The following is a 22,224-nucleotide window of genomic DNA, read 5'->3' on the forward strand; positions in this document are numbered from 1 at the left end:
ATTGCATCTTTCACTCTACAGTCTTTCTTTTGACAGGATTCAAAATTTCCTCCTCAAGGGGAAAAAAAGTCACCGACTAAAGCTAAGCTCAAGGCAAAATGTCTGGTTTTTGACATACATTCCTTGTTTGGGATGTGCCAAATGTAAAGATTCCTCCAGTCCACTAAAAAGAAAAAAAAAAAAAAGAGAATGCAATCTAAATGGCAAATAATTTTTCAGTGATGACATTAAAAGTATTATCCTAAAAGAAATTAGTCTTTAATTGGTTTGCAGAAAAAATACAAATATGCTAGGAACTCACCTAGGCAAACAGAAGTGTATATTTTATGGATAAGTACTGTAATCATGTATTTGTTACTTGGAAATAAAAACAAACAACATTTGCATAATAGAACCATTTACATATCTTAATGCAAGTGTGTCAGTATCTCCTCCTGGCTTTTATATGACAGTCAGCATACATCTTAGGTCCAATACATCACATCTTATACCATATATTTCTTAAACAGTTTTGACATTTCAAATAATCCATATTAGCATGTGGAATTGCTAAAACAATCCTTGAGTGCACTTCACAGTATTTTAAAGAGGTTGAAATTATTAACACCTACCAGAAAGAAATAACGCAGAACTGGTCACTCCATAGATTCTGAAAACATGAGACACTAGCCTCACCGTTCTAGAAATCATTTCTACTGGAAGTTAAAGGATTAGACTGACGTGCATTTCCCAAGCTACATCTGTCATAACAAGTTTAAAAAAGCAACCAGCCCACTGAGCAAGAACTGGCACTTTGGGAAATGGCTTAAATAGCACTGAGCCCTCAACTAGCACTTCTATGCTTATTACATATTTGAATGGACTCAAATCAGGAACCTTTTTCCTGTCCCCTTCACATTTGACTTTCAGATAAATAATAATAAAAATTTAAAACATAGTAATTAAAAAAAAGCATTGAGAATTCCTCAGTATACCAAAGATTTCAGGATATTAGTGCTATGGACAGCAAAAGGATGGGAGCACAGAGCCAGCAGTACTTTTCCAAACCTGAGTCACAAAGGGGAAAAAGGGAGCCCATAGGGGCACTGCCTCTGTCCAAGTCTGTCTTCTCTCCCTGAATATCATAATTAGGGCTTTTCCACTCTTCTGATTGTAATTTCCACCTCATCTACATTTTTAAAAAGATTTTACTGCTTGTGTGCCTAATGCTCCTTACATAAACCCATCTACTCATTCAAGTCATTACCTGTGCCTCAAAGTGTGACTTAAGAGACCTTCAACAAATGAAAGTCTAACACTGGAAAGGACCATATATTTTAATATATGTTAAGCTGTAGTTGTTTTCAGCACTTTTTAAAAAACAGACTAAATAAAAGCAACTGTTTGGACCCTCAAAATTCTCAAAGAAGAACTGGAAGAACTCAAAGTACAGATTTGACATATACGAAACAGTGCCTACACCCTTTAGAGATAATCCACAGAAAACCAACATTATAATGTATCTCCATTTCATGGACCCTATACAAAAGCCAGGAAACCAGTTGAAAAAAAGGGAGAAGAAAAGTTGCTGGATTCCTCCAGGTTTCCTACAATCGCTTCAACACCTGTGAATCATAGAATGGTTTGGGTTGGAAGGAATCTTAAAGCTCATCTAGTTCCAGCCCACCCACCACGGGCAGGGACACCTTCCACAGGCCAGGCTGCTCAAAGCCCATCCAGCCTGGCCTTGAACGCTGCCAGGGACAGAGTATCCACAGCTTCTCCAGGCAACTCTGAAGCTGCAGAGACATCTTAGCAGACAAATTTGTTACAGCCAAAGTGAATAGCACAATCTGACTCCTTACTAGATCCTACACAACCTATGAGGTATTTAGAATTAGAATAGTTCAGCTGGGAAAGACCTACAATAATCATCTAGTCCAGCTGCCCATCAAGTCAGGACTGACCAAATATTTGGTAACTACAAAGTAATTACTTGACCAAAGACTGTAGATATACAAACCCAGAAAGTCTCAAGTACAGAGCACACAACTTCTTTCTTTCAGTCACAGTTTCCCTTTCCCATATCAGAGCACTTGACTCAAAGATTAAAATTACAAAAAAAGAAAAAAAAAACCCCCAACAACAAAAAAACCCAAAACCAAAATCCAAACAAACAGAAACCCCAAAAAACAAGAAAACAACAAACCAAAAAAACCACACACCAAAAAAAATCCAAACAAAAAAGCCAAAAAGCCCATAAAAAATCATGCATTCCAGTAGACTGCTTCTGCCCTGGGACTGCACTTCTCGGATCACACTCCTGAGCACCTGTGCCTTGCCTTGCCAGCCAGCTGCATCTGTCCCTGGATGGCATGGGGGCAGATGGGCTGAGGAAGCAGATTGAGTCAGGAATGAAAGCCTGGCAGCAATGCTGCACCAGGGCTGTAGGAATGTACGAGCAGGAAGCAGCATTTTAAAGACTTTACAGAAAATTTGCAGATGAACACAGTACATCCCTGTCAAATGACACAGGCTGTTATTTAAGTCTCAGCACATGCAGGTTGCTGCCCTGTGAGCAGACCCAGCTCAACCCCATGGCTTGGCGCTCAGGGCTGCTGCAGCACCTCTGATGTGGCACAGGGGTTTTGGATGAGCAGCTATGTGACAGCCTCACAGCAGACACTCACTGCTGATGAGATGCTCATCAAGACAGGTCCTGCTACTTCACTTCTTTTAGCTTTTTACTAGCACACATTTAGAAAGGAAAATCATCAGAAAAACTATTTTTGTATGATTTTTGAGCAACTTCATGCGAACTCAACACACTGGAACCATTAATTCAGTCATATTAGGATAACCTGGCTTATCTTGAAGCGCTCTACAGCTCCAATTCAAGTCCCATCAGTCAAAATAAACTCAGCTGCCATGAAGAACAAGATAAAGATTCTGTTGCTCTACCTCAAAACTCCAGAAAGAGCAATAACCCCACACACCAAAAAAAGCAGAAAGAAAAAAATAAAAAGGGTTTTTTAAAAAATCCTCATAAATCACAGTATTTAATATCCTATGGTCAAGGACAATACTCATTTTAGGGGAAAAAAGTGAAAATTGCATTCACAGAAATCTACTTCCTTCACTAGTCCACAGCTGCATCTTTACAGACCAAAATATGCCTGCATTACATTATTCATTTCTGTATTTCATTTACAGAAACAAAAATACACAGAACATGTATGTCCAAAATGTCATAGACAGAAATAAACGCAATAGAAAAAAACCTCATCTCTGAAATCTACTACAACTAAAACATGTAAGTTGTTTGGTGAAGAAATCTTACTTTCACCACTCCTTTCAATGAAAAGAACAAGCAAAGACAATGTACATGTCCTGCACAACTGAGTAAGTGCCACCCCGGATAAACACTAAGTCCAAGAGGATTGCCCAAGGCAAACCAGAACAAAACTCTATGCAAAATCTGAAAAATGCATCTATTTAATAAAGTTAATTATTAGACTTAAAACTGTTGAATCCATGAGATTCCCAGGAGCTGATTTTTTTGTTTAATAAAATGAAAATACTTTTTAAAAGAGTGGAACACAGGCACCCACAATGGTTTTGCATTCCCTGAAATCCCAAAGCATGTTATATGCCCAAAAGACTGGTGATTGGGAGATGAAACACAGTTAAGTATAATTAAATTCTATTATTAGCTTTTCAGGAAGGCTAATTACAAGACTGCCAACCCAAAATGTCATGGAGATTTCTCTGACGTAATCATCTAGCACCCAGGAAATGAATGGAAACTACCAATCCATCTTGCTGACACATATTAGGAAAAAGATGCTCAACATTAATATCTCACATAATCTTTACAACTTCCCGAGACAAACAAAAGAAATAGAATTAAAAGCAATAGAAACATCACATGCCAACAACAGAGAAACATCACCAAAAAAAAAAAACCAACAAAAATTCCTTTTTTGAATCTCGACAATAATTAGGGGTTCAAAAGAACAAACAAGTAAATAAAGTAATTGATGTTCAAATCAAAAGAACAAAACAAAGTCAAAATGCTACATAATAGGTTTTGCCAAATGAAGAGGTTCAAACCCTTGGGAGGAAAAAAAAAAACCAACAAAAAAACTTAAAAAGAGAACCAAGTCTCAATACTAAGGGAGATCCCGACCACAAGGTTTTATGTGTGATACCATCTGAGATGTCATGATGCTACAAAAGCAGAAAGTGTGTCTGGAATTACCATAGCATTATCCTGATGAGGCTTTCTGTACTTCTATTTTGTTATATTTTCCTGAAAAATAATTTTTGTGATAAAAAAATAATTGCTATCTTAAAAGGCCTCTTCTCATTGCATTTTATTATTCTAATGCTTACAGATAATTAAAATAAACTCTTTACAAGGGTTTTCTGCATGTGTAACTGTTCATGCACCCGGTAAACCTACATATAATCCATCTCCAATAGTCAAATGTTCCCCTCTGGGTCTTTCCTCCTCAGTATGGTCAGGGATCACTGAACGATGCTAATGCCCTCGTTATCTGACAACACAAAGAGTACCTTCAACAGCTTGAAAGGAATCTCACTGCTTTTCCAAAAAGCTTTCTCTTGGCTGTTTTCCAAAAAAAGATCCCCAAAGAAAATCGATTAAATAAATCACTTTTTAGACACACCTGTTTAAAACTGACGGATAGAAGATCATATTCAATTAGAGACACAGGTTCCGTTTGCACACACATCAATAACTGTGACATAGCGTGACAACTAAATCAACTAAAACAGCTCCTGCTCTTGGCACGTACCAGTTGACTTTTAGAAAACAAATCTGACCGAGGGGTTTTCTAATCAGTAGCGGGTGACACACCAGTAAGTGGTTACTAATACCGGGTTTTCCTCAAGTTGCCCATCCATCTGCAAGCGACGCGCGTTTCGAAATTTTTTTACCAAAAGGAGTCGCACAGGGCTGGAAATACCGGCACTGGCAGTTACATAAACCGGTGCTAAAAATAAACTTGAGAGGCGCGGTGGGCACGGTGGGGCAGGGGCTGGGGCCGGCAGCGCTGCCCGCCGGGGCCCGGGGCCGGGCCGCAGTCCCGGGAGCGCGCAGGGTCCCCGCCCGCCGGGCCCGGCCCGAACCCGCCCGCGGCTCCGCTCCGGCCCAACAAGTCACGGAGAGCGGGCACGGCGGCCCCTGCTTACCACCAGCACGGGCACGCCTGCGGTCAGCGAGTAGAGGAGAACCGGCGGCACGGCGCTGCGGTCCTCCGGGCCCGGGTAGGGCTTTCGGTACGCGCCCTCGTAGCAGAAGAAGCCTTGCACGTTGACGGTGAAGGTGTCCGTGTACTCGAAGTAATAAGCCAGCATCACGGTCCCTGCCATGATCACCATCTGGAAGTAAAGCATGCTGGTGAGCGGAGAGGGCACTCGCATGTACGTGGGCTCCGGCGGCCGCGGCAGCCCCTGTGCCCGGCGGCGCGCTCCGCCCGCTCCCCGGCAGCATCCACCGCGGGCGGGGGCGGCTCAGCGGCGGCCGGGAGCGCGGTCAGCCCGGCGGGGAGGGCCACCAGGCCGGCCAGAGCAGGCTAACGGGGCAGGGCAGGGCAGCGGGGGCCCGGCCCGCCGCTCCGGCAGCGGCTCCAGCGCGGGCAGCAGCTCGTGCGGCGGGCGGGCGGAGCGTGGAGGAGGCAGAGCCGGCCCCGCCCCGCCCCGCCCGGGGAGCAGCGGCCGCGCCGGACCCGGCGGGGAAGGGAATTGCTGGACGCCCGGACGGCTCCCGGCACAGCCCCGGGGCCGTGATTAGTTAAGGGAACCCTCCCCGCTTTCCCCCCTGCCTCCTGCGGGGCGGGGGCCAGCGTGGGTCCCTCTGTGCCCCGACACACACACCTGTACGCACAGGGCCGGGGAGCTCCTGCCGGCGCACGCCTCCCGTCCCGTCCCGTCCCGTCCCCTCACGGAGCCGGCGGGAAGCAGCCCCGGCACTGCCGACAGGCACAGCTCGGACGGGCCGGGCAGGCACACGGATCGCCGCTGTTGCCCGGGGTGGGAAAGACCTCAACATGCAATCACAGAAGCACAGCATCTGTTAGGTTGGAAAGGACCTCTGAGATCATTGAGTCCAACCTATGGTCTAACACCACCATGTAAGCTAGACCATGGCACTAACTGTGCCTCATCCAGGCTTTCCTTAAACACCTCCACGTATTCTTCTGTGATTCTGTGATTTTACAAGGAAATCATTCTTCATTTTTGCCCTGTGATTTGCCAGACATTTTTATGCCCTCAATTTTGGAGATACATTGTAGTTACATGTTAACAAAAGAGTCCATCATAAAGTTTAAAATTAGATTCCTTAACATACCTCCAACCCAATAACTTTAGTGTATTTATTTATATTAAGAAACCTGTCGATACATAGCACTTATCCTGAGCATATCTGCTTGTTTGGGTCATCAGATATATGAAATACATTTGACTTACGCAATCAACTTGTGCTCTGGCTCATTTCTGGCCACAGTAGAAATTCCCCACAGTCCCACAACTACCTGACCACCCAATCCTTCCAAAACTGGAAATTGAAATACAGAGTCTTTTGTATATGGAGAGCAATGAAAAAAATTAACACTTCAAGGTTTTATTTAACAGTTATAAAGAAAATTGATAGCTGGCTTGAATCTATCCTCACTCAAGTAACACCCAAGCGTAAGAGGAGAGTCTGCACCAGTGCTGAGAGAAGTCATACACGTAGGAGCACAAAAGAGTTCTATTTAAAAATACGAATACAGCAATACACATAAGAATAGACAACTGTGCCCAAGGCTTATACAGATTCACGCATGTGTGGGCTCTAGTCTGGATTCTCAGAGCCAACAGATAAAATAGTTACTTAAAGGTACACAGCCCACCCCAAATATTACAAGGGTTGAAAACACCCTTAATGGACACTTCAACCATAGAGTCCAGTTATCTTACATAGTAAAGGCAGTAAGAAATAACAAATGAGATTAGATCACCCTGTTTTATAATGAGTAACCATTCTTCTAGTTGTTGTACTTTGGCTTTAACTGTTAATTTTCCTCCCTTTCTTGAGAATTTTTTCAATATTCAGTGATGTTAGTCCCAGTGCATTTATTTTTAATCAGCCCTTGAAGAACACGCTCTTCATATCTGGATTCCACATCCAGTCTATTTTTATGTGCTTTTAACACACTCTGCAGAAGAATCTAAATCATGTCATTTGCACTGCACTCACCAGACTTAGCTGGATAGCTCCCTACCTATGTGAAAAATCTGCAGTGAGACATGAGACATCTTGTGGTGAATTCTGCCTAGCACAAATTTTATTTTCCCCATTTCTTTAGCACAGTCTAATACACATTACCATACATACAAAAATCATTATCCTGGAAACTGCATACAGACACCCTCATTGTTAGGATGTATGGCTTGATCCAAAGACAAAAGTCAACAGCCACACTGCACTGAGCACAAGACTCAGCTCTTCAGTTCTGTTTGAATTCATGCCCCACAGAAATGCTGGTGGCATATTTCTTTCAAAAATTTGCATTGAGGAAAATCAATCTTTTTCCAGAAACCAGCTGATAAAATAGTCCTGCATTTTGCTATCACAAACCAACTTCTGTTTATAGATGTACCAATGTACCACAGTTAGCTGATCAAGTAAAAGCAGAGATAGCTTTTTATTATAATGAACATCCTGTTTACTGCCTGCCCAGTTGAATATGCAAACATATATTAAATCAAACATATAGAAGCATAAGAACACAATCCCCAGTGATTACTGCAACCAGCTAAATATATGCTGCAACCACAGTGATGTGCATGACAGAAGAATGGCAGAGAAAAGCCCAGAACCCACAATTTTTGTTTCAGAAGCCTATTCATATATTGAATTGGCAGCTGAAACTCAGATAACTGACAAACATGTTTTGAAATTAACTTGCTTGAGAATAGTGCCACTGATCTCAGATTAAGAGTTCCCCTGATGTTCCTCATAGATTTATCTTGTTCTTTTAATTTGCTACCCAATTTTAAGTGAATTTTCAGCTCAGGAGACACAATGTAGAGCAGGGAAGACAAAGATAAACCTTAGACACACTATTTTGCAATATTTTGAAACCATGACCTTTATTACAAAGAGGTATTTCCAACTCCACACCAAATTTACTAACCTTTCATGTGCTGACATCACCACTGCTTATTGTATTTTCTAGTTATAAAACATTGCTCTGGCAAATGGCAGTAAAGAAACGGGGCCAACCCGACAAAGAAAGCCTTCTCAATAGGAAGGAAAGTAAGAACTGATATCAAATCACCCCACTATTTTTATCTTTCTTGTTTATCTCTTTCATGCTTTATCAGAGTGTCAGCCGCTTGAAGCCCCATGACTGTTTCACTGTTACATCTGCACACTGCTACACTAATACATTGACCCAGCCCTTTCTGAGAGGAATACTGCATCTGTGTTCATGGCACAGCAGAGGGAAGAGACAGGATGAACTGTAATCTCTACCCATATTTTTAAGAGACAGCTAAAAGGACATCATGATTTAAATTATGCTGTAAAAAAACCCAGGACATTTACTGCTTAATTTATGCTTGTAGGACAATGATAATGCAAGATAAAAATAATTTCCTAGCAGCTGGAGCAGCATCAGCACAGAATCAGAAAAGAGGGCTCGCCCAAAACACTTGCAGTATGATTCAAACAAGTTAGGCACCAGATTTTAGTTTTTCCTATGGTCTTAATATGTAGTTCACAGAGACAACTCCATTAGGTGACTAAGCTCTACTACATTAGGGTAGCATGAATCATCTTCTGAAAATGTCGTTCACTACATCCTAAGAAGTACCAGCCTCTTATGATGCCACTTGTAAGAGTAATGACACAAGATTTGATGACTAGCTTAGACTAGCACCCTTCTTTTAAAGGGCTGTAGTGAGATGTCATCAATTCTACTCTTAACTTTCACTTACACATAGATAAACTAGCTCCAAAATAGGAATTAAGTTTTCCAAGATTCAAACAGGGAGAAAAATGGTCAAACTAGTAGCAGCATAAGCATTACTGTTGTATTTATATTGCACTATTATGTAGAGCTGGACCATATTTTTCATAGAAGACAAGATTTTGCCCCAGTAAACTTGGGTACTTCATATGATGCAGTGCAAGTAATATGAGAGAGTGAGCAGACAGAGATGAAACAAATGAGGAGGAGGACAAGGCAGCAATGAAATTATTGAGTTTGATATAATGAGCAGCAGTCACATTAGCTGCCTAGTCAGTATTTACATCAATAATATAATTAATCTTTTAAAAAATGCTTTCTGTATTCAAATTAAGAAGTATAGTTCTTAATAGGTTATAAGAGAAACCTGGGATATCAGAGGAACACCATGTACCTAAGGCCTGTACATTCCCAGAATTAAAGCCTTCATTAGCATATCTACCACTATTTATAATTAAAAAATACAGACACAGTTTTGTCAGTGTGAAATTAAATAAATCATTGATACTTGAAAGCTCAATAATTATTTAATCTTTCCTAAGATAAATTTAGGAAAAAGCCTACCACTCAGAAAATTACTACCAAAGCCACAAATTTATTTTCATTGATAGACTCATTTTTGGTAACTGCAATGCTATACAAACTGACTGTAAACTTGGCAATCCTTGACAGAATTGGCTCAATAAAAATCATATAACTAGCCTCAGAATATGTAAGTAAGCTACCTCATCTCATTCACCCAGAATTCCTATAATTTCTTGTAATGAAAGAAAGCCAATTCCCAAGGTAATTAATGATACCTTGAAAGACTGACATAGCAGATTACTGCACAATATTTGACATAGCATTATCCTATTCATGGTGCAGTATTCAAGCGGGGAAAAAAGAAAAATCACACAGACCTACCCTGTGTAGGACACTATGTATTCATACAGTTGACTTTGTACATAATCTAAAATTAGTTCAGACATTTGAACAACGCCTGAAGGTTTTACAGACCAGTTCAAAAACTCTCTTTACATATTACTGAATTAATTTTGTTCATTTGAATATGACAGTTTTCTGCACTGTAGTTTGCCTTCTCCTTTGTACATTTTTATTATAAATAGTGAAACTAATTAAGATAATTTATTAGCTAAAGATTCTGTACTGCCATTAAGGGGATACACAGAAAGTACGTAAATGTTTGCCCTCTCCTCAAGGTTCTATGTTGTCATTATAAAATTCATATCAAGCTGAAAATCCACAAGCGTGAAGGAAGGAAATGGTGAGCTCATCAGGACCTTTCTGGGGTACCTTATGCTCTCACCCCCAGTTTAGCTAGCCACAGAAAATGGACCCTAGAACTCCCCAGTGTTTTTACAAATACTGTAGAGATATTGCTCAAGGATCTATGAACAACAGCTGAAGTTACCAGAGAGATGGAGATAAACTTCTGTTTTAACTGAAGGGGACCTTTTCCATTTGCAGGAAAACTTGTGTAAAAATCAGTCCTTGTCTACTCATAGGCTGTTTTAGTGGCCAGGGCTGCTGGTCTCTACCTGGATGAATCCACCCTCTCATCTCTAAGTTCCACACTTTAACAGAACGATGATTCATTTTTAGCTCTGCATATTTGCTACTATTATCTTTTGCTAATTCCATGACTGGAGAATAAAATATTTTGCGATACTAAGGAGGGGAAATGTAAAACCATCTCAAAGTGTGTAAAGAAATTAGAGTGTCACTTTGGCATGGAACTCTGCATGGAACTGCAAGGTCTTCCTTCCACGTTTGATGATTCCTCAATTCAGTGGCAGTTACAGAGTAAAACTTGCAGAGTTCCCTCTTTTCTTACTCCAGCTTGGCCCCTAGTAGTTGTATCCTGAACAGGGAAGGTAGACAAGACTTCACTTTCAAGCACAAATCTGGACATAAGATTAAATTAACCCACTTAATGACTTTCTTTAAGCAGGGAAAGACAAATAGACTAATACAATAAATTATGCACCAAAGTCACGGATTCCTTCCAGCTCTGGTTGTAGTTTAATGTATGCGGCTCATGCTGGCAAGAGTCCCACACTTCCTCTGTAACAGTTTCTGCTGGGTAAGCTCACACACAGTTGTGCTGTAGAACTACTTATGTTCCTACAAATTATACCAGACATTTCTCATTAGCATTACACCCGAAATCCCATTCCCGAGTTGGACATTATTCGTTACTTCATAAAATTACAATGAAAAGCACAGAAAGAGCAAGCTCAGGATACATAGGCAGCAGTTCAATGGAGAAGAGGAAAAAAAACCCAAGCCCATAGAATTTACCAAAAAGAATTACAAACAGTACCCATTGCTACCAGGTAATCATTGAAGAAAACATGAAATAGAGCTGATTATTTTCTTAGATTACTTTGAAAAATTTAAATATTAAAAATACTTGAAGTTTAGTTCATAATACTCATCAGACCTGCTCTTTGGTATCCACATGTATTCCTCCACATTCATGATCCATGGAGATACAAGAAATGTGTATCACACATTTTATTTTACACCAAGCCATTCACAAGACATTTATGTTTTCACACATGTGCCTCTGAAAACTTCCCATTCTTTTGTAGCTTGTTCATGAGGGTGCAGCAAAGAGAGAAAACTCAAGAAAGTAGAAAACCCAAGTGACAAAAGTCAGCTTCAAAGACACAAAGCATTTGTAAGCCCTGGGATTCTGCCATGAATGACATCCTCACCAGCCCACTGAGGATACACCTCACAGGAATTTCCTGCACTGGTTCATTTCCTAGAGCCACACTTTTCATGCTCCCTGCAGGACAGACACCTCTGCACTTTGAGAAACTCTTACCTTCTGCAGGTATCTCCTCTACACTGTCCTTTTTGGCTACAAGGCTAAGCTCAGAGACAAGGCTAACCATTCCTAAGGCATTAGATATGCTCACGTGTGTTTCACAACTGAAATTTGTGTTTCTCCAAATGACTGGATTCCTACAAAACCATTGCTGCAGGAAGTATTCATTTCCTTCAATCATTATTCAGATACTTTCCTCCCAGTAAGGTATTTCTGTCCTTGGACATATATCCAAAATTCCATTCACAAGGCTCTGAGAAACCTTCCCAAAAAGTGAGGTCAGCCCTGCTCTGAACCTAAAATCTTCTCTGGTTCTGTGAATTACATTTGATTTACTCCAACCCATAGATTTGTTGCCTTTAATCTTAATGGTTACAATCTGTTCTAATGGTGGTTGACTGAAATTATTTTAATTCACTTGATTATTGTAATTCATATCTAAAATAAAATTGTATTTCCTCTAAATTGGTTGATTGATACAAATTGAAGCTGCTCATCCACTTACCTAAAGCGGTAGCAAGAAAAATACCTCTTAATTTTCTACTTTCTGAAGAGACAATACTGTGTGTGTATATATATTTATATTTATATATATATATATGTGCTCCAGTAAGGTGCTACATAAAACCTGTTACAGGATTGGTTCTTAAAAAGTAATCTAAGAGATTATGCCTTTGACTTAACCATAATTTTTCATCATAATTACTGTCCAGGCAAAAACTATACTGTCAAGCTGTCAAGCATTAGCAAAACATTCACGAGAGCAGCAAGGAAGTAACTAAAGCATCAAAAAGTGACTTCTGAGAGAAGGCAACAGCCTTTGCAGCTTTCAGAAGTGAAGCCTGAACTGAAAGTAACAGCTGGAAAACTAAAGAGCCATAATAATAATAAAATAATAAATAAACCATATTTTGAATATTCTTTGTGGGAACTTGGCACAATGAATTATTAATAACCAAAGTTTTCAAGCTCTGCTAAATTAACTTACATAAGATTGCTCTCCTCATTTAAAAATATTCTGTTTAACAAATTGATAGGCTAAAGGATGAGAAAAATTAGTCTATCACTGATATAATAGGACAAATATCACTGATATCACTTTGATCACTGTTGCTGAAAATCCTTACTCAGTCAGTGCCTTATTCATCCACCTGCCCAGCTTAACCACAAACAACTGACTACTAAAAGAAAGAAGTGGCAAGTGATCATGTGGGGAAAATGATTAGAAAAGGAAAGGTGTGTGGAGGAAGGGATTTGGGCAAGGGTACACTTGCAAAGTTGGTAAGAACATCAGAAGCTGAAATTACAGGTTTCTTGTGGGAAAATGCAGTAAGTAGGGGATTCTGGAGGCTCCTGCTGGAGCAAAAGGATTAAAAGGAGCAGCTCAACAACTCATACAGGCAGCTAGTGACCAATGTGGCAGCAGGACAGTGTGAGGAGAGTTTGAGTCTGCACAGGCCTGGCAGGTGATAGAGGGGTAACAAAGCTGAATCACTGGGACAGAGCCAAGGAATGTGAAATGTCTGCAGGACTCATTTTGGGAAAAGATTAATTAGTATCTACCAGAACTAAAATTCATGTATCATTTCTGTTATGACTGCATAGTGACTACTTTTATGCCCTTACAGGATCATGCAGTTTTTACACTCTTCATATTGCCAGAAATTATCATTTTTAGAGGCATATAAGGCTCATTTCCTTAGAAGTGACTGCTATGTGGTAAAGCTGTAAATGTGGTATAACTAGCTCTAAAATAGAAAGACATTAAAATATTATAAGTGTTATAGGAATTCTGCTGATTTAGATAAATTAAAATCAGTAGGAGACCTGAGAACAGAACATAAGGGCTGCAGAATCCTATTTTCCCTAAGCTGGCACAAAAATTAATGTTTGGAAAATTGAGTGGACAGTTGCTAAAAAGATACAACTACCTTAGGACACATAATTTTAATGGCATTAAAGTTTTCTTCAAATAGCAATGCTAATATCTAACATGCTGAATACTGCATCTACAGTGACTAGACAGCATCCAAATTGGATTTAAGTAAATTATTTGGCTTATTAGGTATCCTAATGTCCAGTATTTAATTCCATTAGGAACAATTAAACTTTCAGCTGGCAAAAACAAAATAAGAAAAGTAAACCCACAGAAATGAAAGCAATATCAGATTTGTCCCAGCTGACCTTGGCATTAATTACACACCAAAGTCAACAGTAAGCTTAGGGAAAGCCAGGTTTGATGTATTATGAACAACTTTAAACAATGTATATCATCCACACAAGTTTTAATCATGCACTGTCCAATTTATATCTCAATTTACATTAACACTGCAACTAGCAGCTCCAGAAACAAGGATAATGTAAATGGAGATGCAGAGCAGATTTTGTCATATAATCCTCCCCAAAGATAGAAAAAAATCTTGGATGGAGAAATTTTCATTGCTGTTGATATACAGCAATTTAGTTCTGCACAAGCAACTGAATCTCACTACTTTTATGCAATGAATAGATACTTCTACATAATCTTTTCATTTCGGTTTTTAAGAAAAATATGACCAGTGTGGATGTTTTAAAGAACTATAGAGTAATAAAATCTATAAACTAATTGGGGTAGTTATGATACACAATTTCTTAGAAAATACTTCCACTGTCTAAAAATATCCCTAAGCATACTGAAAATATCCCCCAGAGAAAGGAAAATTCAACTACATGTTCATGTCCTATAGGTACACAACTCACTATGCCCTCTCTTCTAGGAGAGCCAGCTGGAAAGGCAAACCACAGTGCATTCACTGGCTACCAGGAATTTTCTTCTCCTGGCATTTCCTATGATCAGGGCTGAAAAAATCATTGCATTACAGAGAAGAGCAAAAAGTCTGGGAACCTCTTCACACTTTGAGACGATTCCAGAAAAAAATCATTCATTAATTAGTTTCCATCAGAGTACAGCTGACTTGGATCCCACTGTCCTTGACACTTTGTCTTCCTGTCTTTTTGTGCTTTGATCTATTTCTTATAAGTAAAAGAAGCACTATGAAAAGCAGGGGAAACTGCTTCTTGTTACAGGTTACCACAATCAGTCAGTGCTGGCAGGGAAGGATGAGCAGGGAGGGGGAGGTGGCTCTACCTGCATTGCCTAGGGTGACAGACACAGCTCTTGCACAGGACATTTCAGTGCATGTCAGTCTCTATTACACAAATCTTAAATAGCCTGCTAAGGTGCAAATGTTTACTAGGGTGTTACTGTTACTTACAAGAGCTAAGCTCAGAAATTGGGAAGACTACAAATAAAGAACATTTATTGAATTACTATGCTTTATCCATTTCAAAGCAGCAAAAGCTTTCCATTGCCTGCCTTGTCAGTAGAAGACATTGAAAACTTTCATTAGCACAGTTAGTGCTTTTCATCAGCATCATTGTTCTCTCTCAGTTGCATTGCTCTCAGTGAATGATTAATGTTGAAATCCTCTTCTCTTTAAATGTTTATCATCCTGTTGGATATGGCTGGAAGTTTAATTTTTCAGGGCATTGTCAAATAAAATGTGTTGCAGTTCTTCAAAGTTAAATACTACACAGATAATCAGAGCCTCCCCTGTTTCTAACAGCAGGCTATTCCTTCCTAGCAGTGACAGAACAGATCTGTATTATGGCACATACATTTTTCATTGTAAAGCATTTCTAAAATAAATAATAGAAATTAGCAACTGAGAAGAATTGTAATGGAATTACTACCATGAAGGGTAATTTCAATTCAAAAGCCTCTTAGAGGAACAACACAATAAGTGTAGGTTAATCAATATATGTCAATAAGTTTCACAAAGATCAGAACCTGAGCTTGCAAACTTGGCTATGTTCACAAGAAAAAGAAGAGTCTACTGGGATGGGAAACTCACAGTTTCCTTCCATGCTCTTTGACAAACACTTGATACATCAAATTCAGCAAGATTTTAAAAGGCCCAGTAATTTTTTTTCTGTTTGTGGAATGGGATTATGGGGACAGTCACAAGTGCTGTCATGTAAGATGATCTCTATAACAACTTGGGTAAATTTCATGACAAAGACTGCCTAAGCAATTAACTTCCTAGTTCAAAACTCATGTATTTCCCTAAGCAATTTTGTGCCCTAAGAAATATGCAGGACAGTCAAAAGTATATTTTCCCTAAGTCAAAATGAGCCAAAGGGCTACTTTTAACTGAAGTAGCAACTCTGAATCAAAGAGAGTCAAAGTCACTGGAAGGTATGGAGTAGAGTTTTTAGTTATAATTTATTTATTTATTTATTTATTTATTTTCTATTAAATCTCCATATAACTTCAATTGTATCCAAGATTTGTATCTATTTGTATAAATATTGTATATATTTGATCCTGTCCTGGTATTTTACATTTATCTATGGTATGTAAAGCACTACATAGTTTTGAAATGGCTTTATATTTTTTTACAACATACTTAATAAAACAGCTGAATATATTTTCCAATTTTTTGTTAATATTTTTATTACTCTTACAGTAGATCTGCTATTTTAATAATATTTAGATCTTCTGTAATTCCTTTCAGGATCTACATTTTGCATTCAAATTGTTATGCAAAGCTTTAAGGGTTAAATCATGGGACAAAATCAACAACATGTAGTAGTATTATTAGAAATTATTAGAAATAAATCTGCATAGAATTTCAGAATTGTATTGCCCTGTTCATGTGCTGTTTCATTGAAGAAAAAGAAAAATCTTACTCCACACCTAAAGGGAATTATAAGCCTAGGAATGGAAATAAATACACAAGTAAATGAACACCCAACAAATATTAGTAGAAGCAGAAGCCATACTTTAATTCTATTCATCTAAGGGCAAACTTCAGTACACATATCTAGTGTTTCACTTCAGTGCAGTATCTTTAGGATCCATTAAAAAAAAATGAAAATTCTAGATTGAAAGAAAAAAATATATTTTCAGGGTTATAAATTCAAATATAGATCATTTGAAAAGTTGATATTTCAAAGGCTGGCTACTTTGATGGGTGATGTGAAATACTGTTGGCTTTCCAGTATCACCACAAATTCACACAATCAGTTTTAGCATCCTATGCTAGAGGACTTACTGGCCCGCTTTTAAGACTGTTGAAAAGCTACTTTGAAATTGGAAACAGAAAAGAAAAAAAAGGAGAAGAAATAGGTAGGATGAGAAAAATTGCACAAGAGAGAGATTATAAATTATATCCTTCTTCAGCAGAAAATAAATCCTTAGAATCCAAAGAGTAAAGAAGAAGCTAAGATTGACCTTCTGCTGTTGAATCAGCTCTAAATTGTCTGTGTCATGTTGATGCTCAGATATGAAAAAGCTCCCAATTCAGTGAAGAGTAAACTGCATAAAGAACTCTGCAGAGTGTACATCCAAGGCAGAGACAAATGTCAGTCAGATCTCCTGAGAGGCACCAAAATAAGATATTGCTGTATTGCTACATAACATATCCCCCCCCAAAAAAAAACCAGAAAGGACAAAGCCTGTCAGTGTAGTTAAACACAGTTCATAGCTCTCGGTAAGAATTCAGAAGTTCCTTACACATTACCATAAATTTTTCACAAAATTTAGATATGTGGTTGATGACATATCTGAAGTACACAGAAATCAATATTCTCATAGATACATATATCAAACCTTTTGCCCACTGCCAGAGTCAGTAATAGTCTAATTTCTTCTGTCAGAAAAGGCAAGCTTTGGAATTTCTAAAAGTTAATAACAGGTGAAAAAATTATACCTAATTTAGAGATTCCAGTGAGTATACTTATTGTCACAAGTGGAAAAAAGTGAAAGCCAGGGAAAAAATTATAGTTTAAATTACTAGATGATAATAATACACTTAATTATTCTAGTGTGAGAATTCCTAAGCTTAAAATTACTGAAGTGTTAAAGATCGGCAAAAGTTTGCATGTGGTGACACTCAGAAGTTCCAAATTGAGACCATTAAGTTTTGGGCAGTTGAGGATGGGTCCAGCAGGCAGTCAGGCAGGTAACTGCCTTGTCCCAGGTATTTCCCTAAAAGACAGAGAGCTAAGCTTGCCTCACAGCTGCTACCTGGACACCTGTTTTCAGCATACATGGTAGAAAAAAAATACTTCAGTTATCAACTCATGAGTTTAAACATCTCAGAGAAAAAGAAATATATCAGATTTTGCATAACAATGTACAAGGTAGGGAAAACTCAGGCTAAAGAAAAATTGAAAAATACCTGGCCTTTGAAATCTAAATATATGGTCTGTCATAACAGCTGCATGAGTTGGTAGTGTTGGGGAAACTAACTTCTGATATTGCATGGTTTTTAGGAGATAAATCTCAAAACCTAATGGTCCCATTAACTTCTTTAATGTAAAAGCTACTAGCAAGAAAACAATAAACAAATGCAACAACATACCACTAGAATTCAAGGATACAGAAGACAAGTTATAGAGGAGAGTGTATAAATGATGCATGGAATCAGCAGATGCTCTTAACATCAATAGAACGAAGCAGATGTTTGTACAGCTTAGGTTCTCTACAGCCCAAATGTGCAGATTCAGGTTTGAGCTTGCAAAGTCTTACAGAATTTACATTCTTTCCTCCAGCTTGGATAACCAGATACAAACTTCTAGTTCTATCCACTAGGATCAACAGATTAAATGAGGTTCATGTCTTTGAATTGACTAATGAAAGAATCTGAAACAGAAGTCAGAATACCCAGGTGCACCTTTTCTATCATTTGTGAATTAAATAGGACAGAAATTTTTGGAAATGTTGTGAGTAGTAATTTACAAGGCTGTTTAGTGGGGGAAAGCTGACATTCTGAGAGGTATAAACTTTAGTATCACAAAAAGAACAAAGCAAACAGAGACCCTGAAAGTTTCTGTACATCTGCTTAGATAATTTCTCACACAAGGGTTAGAAATTAATTAGGAAAAAAAAAAATCACTAAGTATTCTTAAAAAGGGCAAGAGCACAGAAAGCAGATCTCCCTGTTATAACATCATTGCTTAGCAGATGAGCTGTGCTTGTGAGCAAGCTCTAAGAAGTTCAGAAAAACTAGTTCTGCCTTATTGCAAGAGAGAAGCTGCTCTTAGTATTCCTCTAATGTAAATCACTCTGATCTCCACCTTTTCTTTTACTCCTAACCTGCAGGCTACTCATGAAAAAATAATATTTTTCTGAGAAGAGCGAAATAGAACTTGACTAACCTGTATGTAACTTTTCCCAGCTGTAACTTCCAACAAGCACATTCCCATCTCCTTGCTGGGCTGAAGTACTTACTGACCATCATACAGTTTTCATGCCCCACGCTGTGCTGGCCCTGCTCAGCTCCAGCCAGGATGCCAGGCCAAGCCCTGGCTGAGGGCTAAGCCTCTCTTTACCCACTACTGGAGAGCTCAGGAGTAAGTGCTGCCAGGACATCAGTGGTATGGAGAGCAACAGCACCTCAGGCACACCTCCCTGAGAAACAAGCTCGGAATTGTGTACATACAGTTCAGTGTCATACCCCACACTCCATTTACACCTGCTCAAACACTCTGACAGATAGGCAGACTTTCAGAAAAGCAGATTTGGGCTCCATGCAAAACAGGTACTTGAAATAAAGACTGGCAAAGCCACACACTCAGTAGCCACTTAGTTACTACTGTGCCTCTGCAAATAAACAGTTTCTCTGACAGATAGCCAGTCCTATAAACTGCAGACACATCAGGTCACTCCAAGCAATCGTCACCAAATTAGTTACCACTGCTGCTATTCAACTTTAACGTTAGAGGGAACACACAATTAGGCTTTTAAAGGAAGCTTAAGAAAGCTCACAGACATTTAATCACTCAAATACTAAACCCAGATGTACAAATTCTGCATACTTGTCCTATCCAGTTGCTTTGAAAAAAAGAACTACAGCTGATAGAACATTTGGATCACCTTTTGATCCTAGAGAACAATGATAATAACAACTGATTGTAGAATACAATCTGCTACAACATATTTGTTGTTTTCTACCTGGGTATCTTATCAAATGTGGGTACAAAATTCTTATTCAGATTTTTCAAATTATGCCAGATTTGGAACAAGGCTAACTGATACCCTCTAACATTCAGGAAGAGAAATCACATTTCCTTATCTCCATCTATAGATCTAGTTTCTCTGTATGATCTCCCCAATAAATTTCATCACAAACATATATAATGGCATCATGATATCGTCAGAGTTTTGGATCCCCTAATGCCATTAGATGTGATGACATAGAGGCCACGAGTCTTGCTGCTGTCTCAGTGTGACATAGCACAAGCAAGAAAAGGCAGTGGATCTGCAGTGATTTGTGTCACAATGGATCACAAACATCACTTGAAAACAGTGAACATAAATTGCTGAGCTACAAAACTTGTTGAAATTATGTGACAGAAATAATGACAGACAATGAAGCAATTTTCTATCCACACAGAAATTACTTCCAGTATGTGCTGATAAAAAAACCTTAAGCGCCTTAATTCAAAAGGCAAAGAAGGCTCCATGACTACATTGAGGATGAGAATTTCTTTAGGAAAGGTCATTTAAGTCATAATGTTTACACCATAAAAATCTTCTGCTTGACATGCTGCTATATTCTCCCTCAATTTATGACATCCCTCACTCTCCATTTATCAGATAATTCTAAAGGTATCACAGAAGGATCTATGCATCCCACAGGAACCAAAGCACTGCTTTCTCAGTACCAGTATGAGGTAAGGAGATAGGTACCAAGATGCAGAGTCTAGGAATTAGATTCACAGGGAAATCATAAAACTTGTCAAGTTTTACTTCTGAAGTCTAATACTGAACACCACTGAAATCCGTAGAACAACTGACTGCCTGAAATCCAGGGAAAAATACCTAATTGTCTCTGCAGCAAGGCCCAAGCACATGTCCAGTACAATGCATGAGCCACAGCTGAGCAGAAAATTAAATGCAAATGCCTCACTTTCACTCAGCCTAAGAAATGTTTATCCAAAGAGGCTCCACTTTGATCTGCAGCCCACAGAATCCAATGATACCAGTGTGTACATGCAAGTCAGGAAAGACTGTGCTGAAAATACAGCTTAATAATTTCCCTCAGGCTCCCTCATACCAAGTCAGCTGGCAAACTGAGAAGAACCATCAGGATTTTTCTTTATAATGAGCATGCACTAAAAGATAAGAAAAATGTTGCTCGAATTTTTTGTGTGATCCAAACGTTTTGGAAGTAGAAATGGTTTTTAAAAAAGGGGAACAAAATCTCTGCCAATATAAATGAGCACAAATAGTCTAAACTGAGTTGCCCTGTAAAACCTGCCCATGGAGAGTTACATTCTCCTTCATAACCATATTTTATTGGACTCTATAAGATATGCAACTCTCTAATGTAAAGTGGTTTAAGAACGAAAATAATTGTAGACTTATAGAGTATTATTAAGATTTAATCACTGAAACCATGGATCCAGCTCAGAGGTACTTCACTTCCCTGTATTGTGGCCCTTTGGAACATCACAATCACTTTAAATTTAATTGCAGGCATAGGGACTCCATTCCCTCTCATGAAAGAATACTATAGAGACAGGAATTTTTCCAGTTGTCACAAGTGATTGCTAGCAGAGAGCAGCCCATAAACATAAACATATTGATAGTTGCTGGGAGTATTTCATTAAAAAATATACCCAAGAATGTAGCAATTTATCTATTGTATTTTCCTACCTCAACCAATACGGAGCATGGCAACATCATGTGGCTTCTCTGAGACTGATGCCTGCTGCTCGAAATCATGTTCACCTGTGAAGGAAGCACAGGATATTGTGTCCATCTGTCAGAAGCTGGCCTTGTTTATAATAATGTGCTGACAGTAAACTAGAACAGACCAGCTTAAAACACAGGTTTGTACCAAAATAAGGAGTGGTGAGCATTACATCAAGGAAGAGAAATGTTCATGTGCACTTCTTTATTCCAGTATGAAAGATCTTCAAATTAGTTTAGATTTTACTATTTTGTTACATGTATTACAGCCATTTTTGTTCAAGATAATAGTATCTATACAAAGATTTGTCCTTAAAATTGTACTAATTATATGCTGCATATGTCAGCAAAACAAATCCTTTATCTCTTTTTGGCACAGCTTTTCTAATTCTATTGACTTCAAAGAAATTTAAGCATGTTCTTAAAGTATAAACAAGAGGACTTTGCTGAAGAAGCATTAATTGAAGGCTTAAAGGTTTTCAAATTTTAAATTTTAATCTATCAGGCTTCTACAGAAGCATGGGAACACAGGACTAAAAGGAAGTACCAAGCTGTGAAGTTGTCTTGCAATCTCAGTACAGTGGATTTTTGCTTCTTAAGGATCCACAGAATCCTTATTC

At 38.7% G+C, this 22,224-nt stretch overlaps 1 protein-coding gene across 1 annotated transcript in view; it reads right to left on the minus strand.

Moving 5' to 3' along the window:
• PLPPR5 (phospholipid phosphatase related 5) overlaps positions 1–5,489 on the minus strand; it is a 43,289-nt gene extending 37,800 nt beyond the window's left edge. Inside the window, exon 1 of the mRNA XM_033067730.2 lies at positions 5,197–5,489. Within this exon, the coding sequence (XP_032923621.1) occupies positions 5,197–5,427 (231 nt within the window). The 5' untranslated portion in view covers positions 5,428–5,489. The remainder of the gene's footprint in view (positions 1–5,196) is intronic.
• Positions 5,490–22,224: the final 16,735 nt, after the last annotated feature.

Source organism: Catharus ustulatus, chromosome 9, assembly GCF_009819885.2.
Source record: "Catharus ustulatus isolate bCatUst1 chromosome 9, bCatUst1.pri.v2, whole genome shotgun sequence".
Taxonomy (NCBI): Eukaryota; Metazoa; Chordata; class Aves; order Passeriformes; family Turdidae; genus Catharus; species Catharus ustulatus.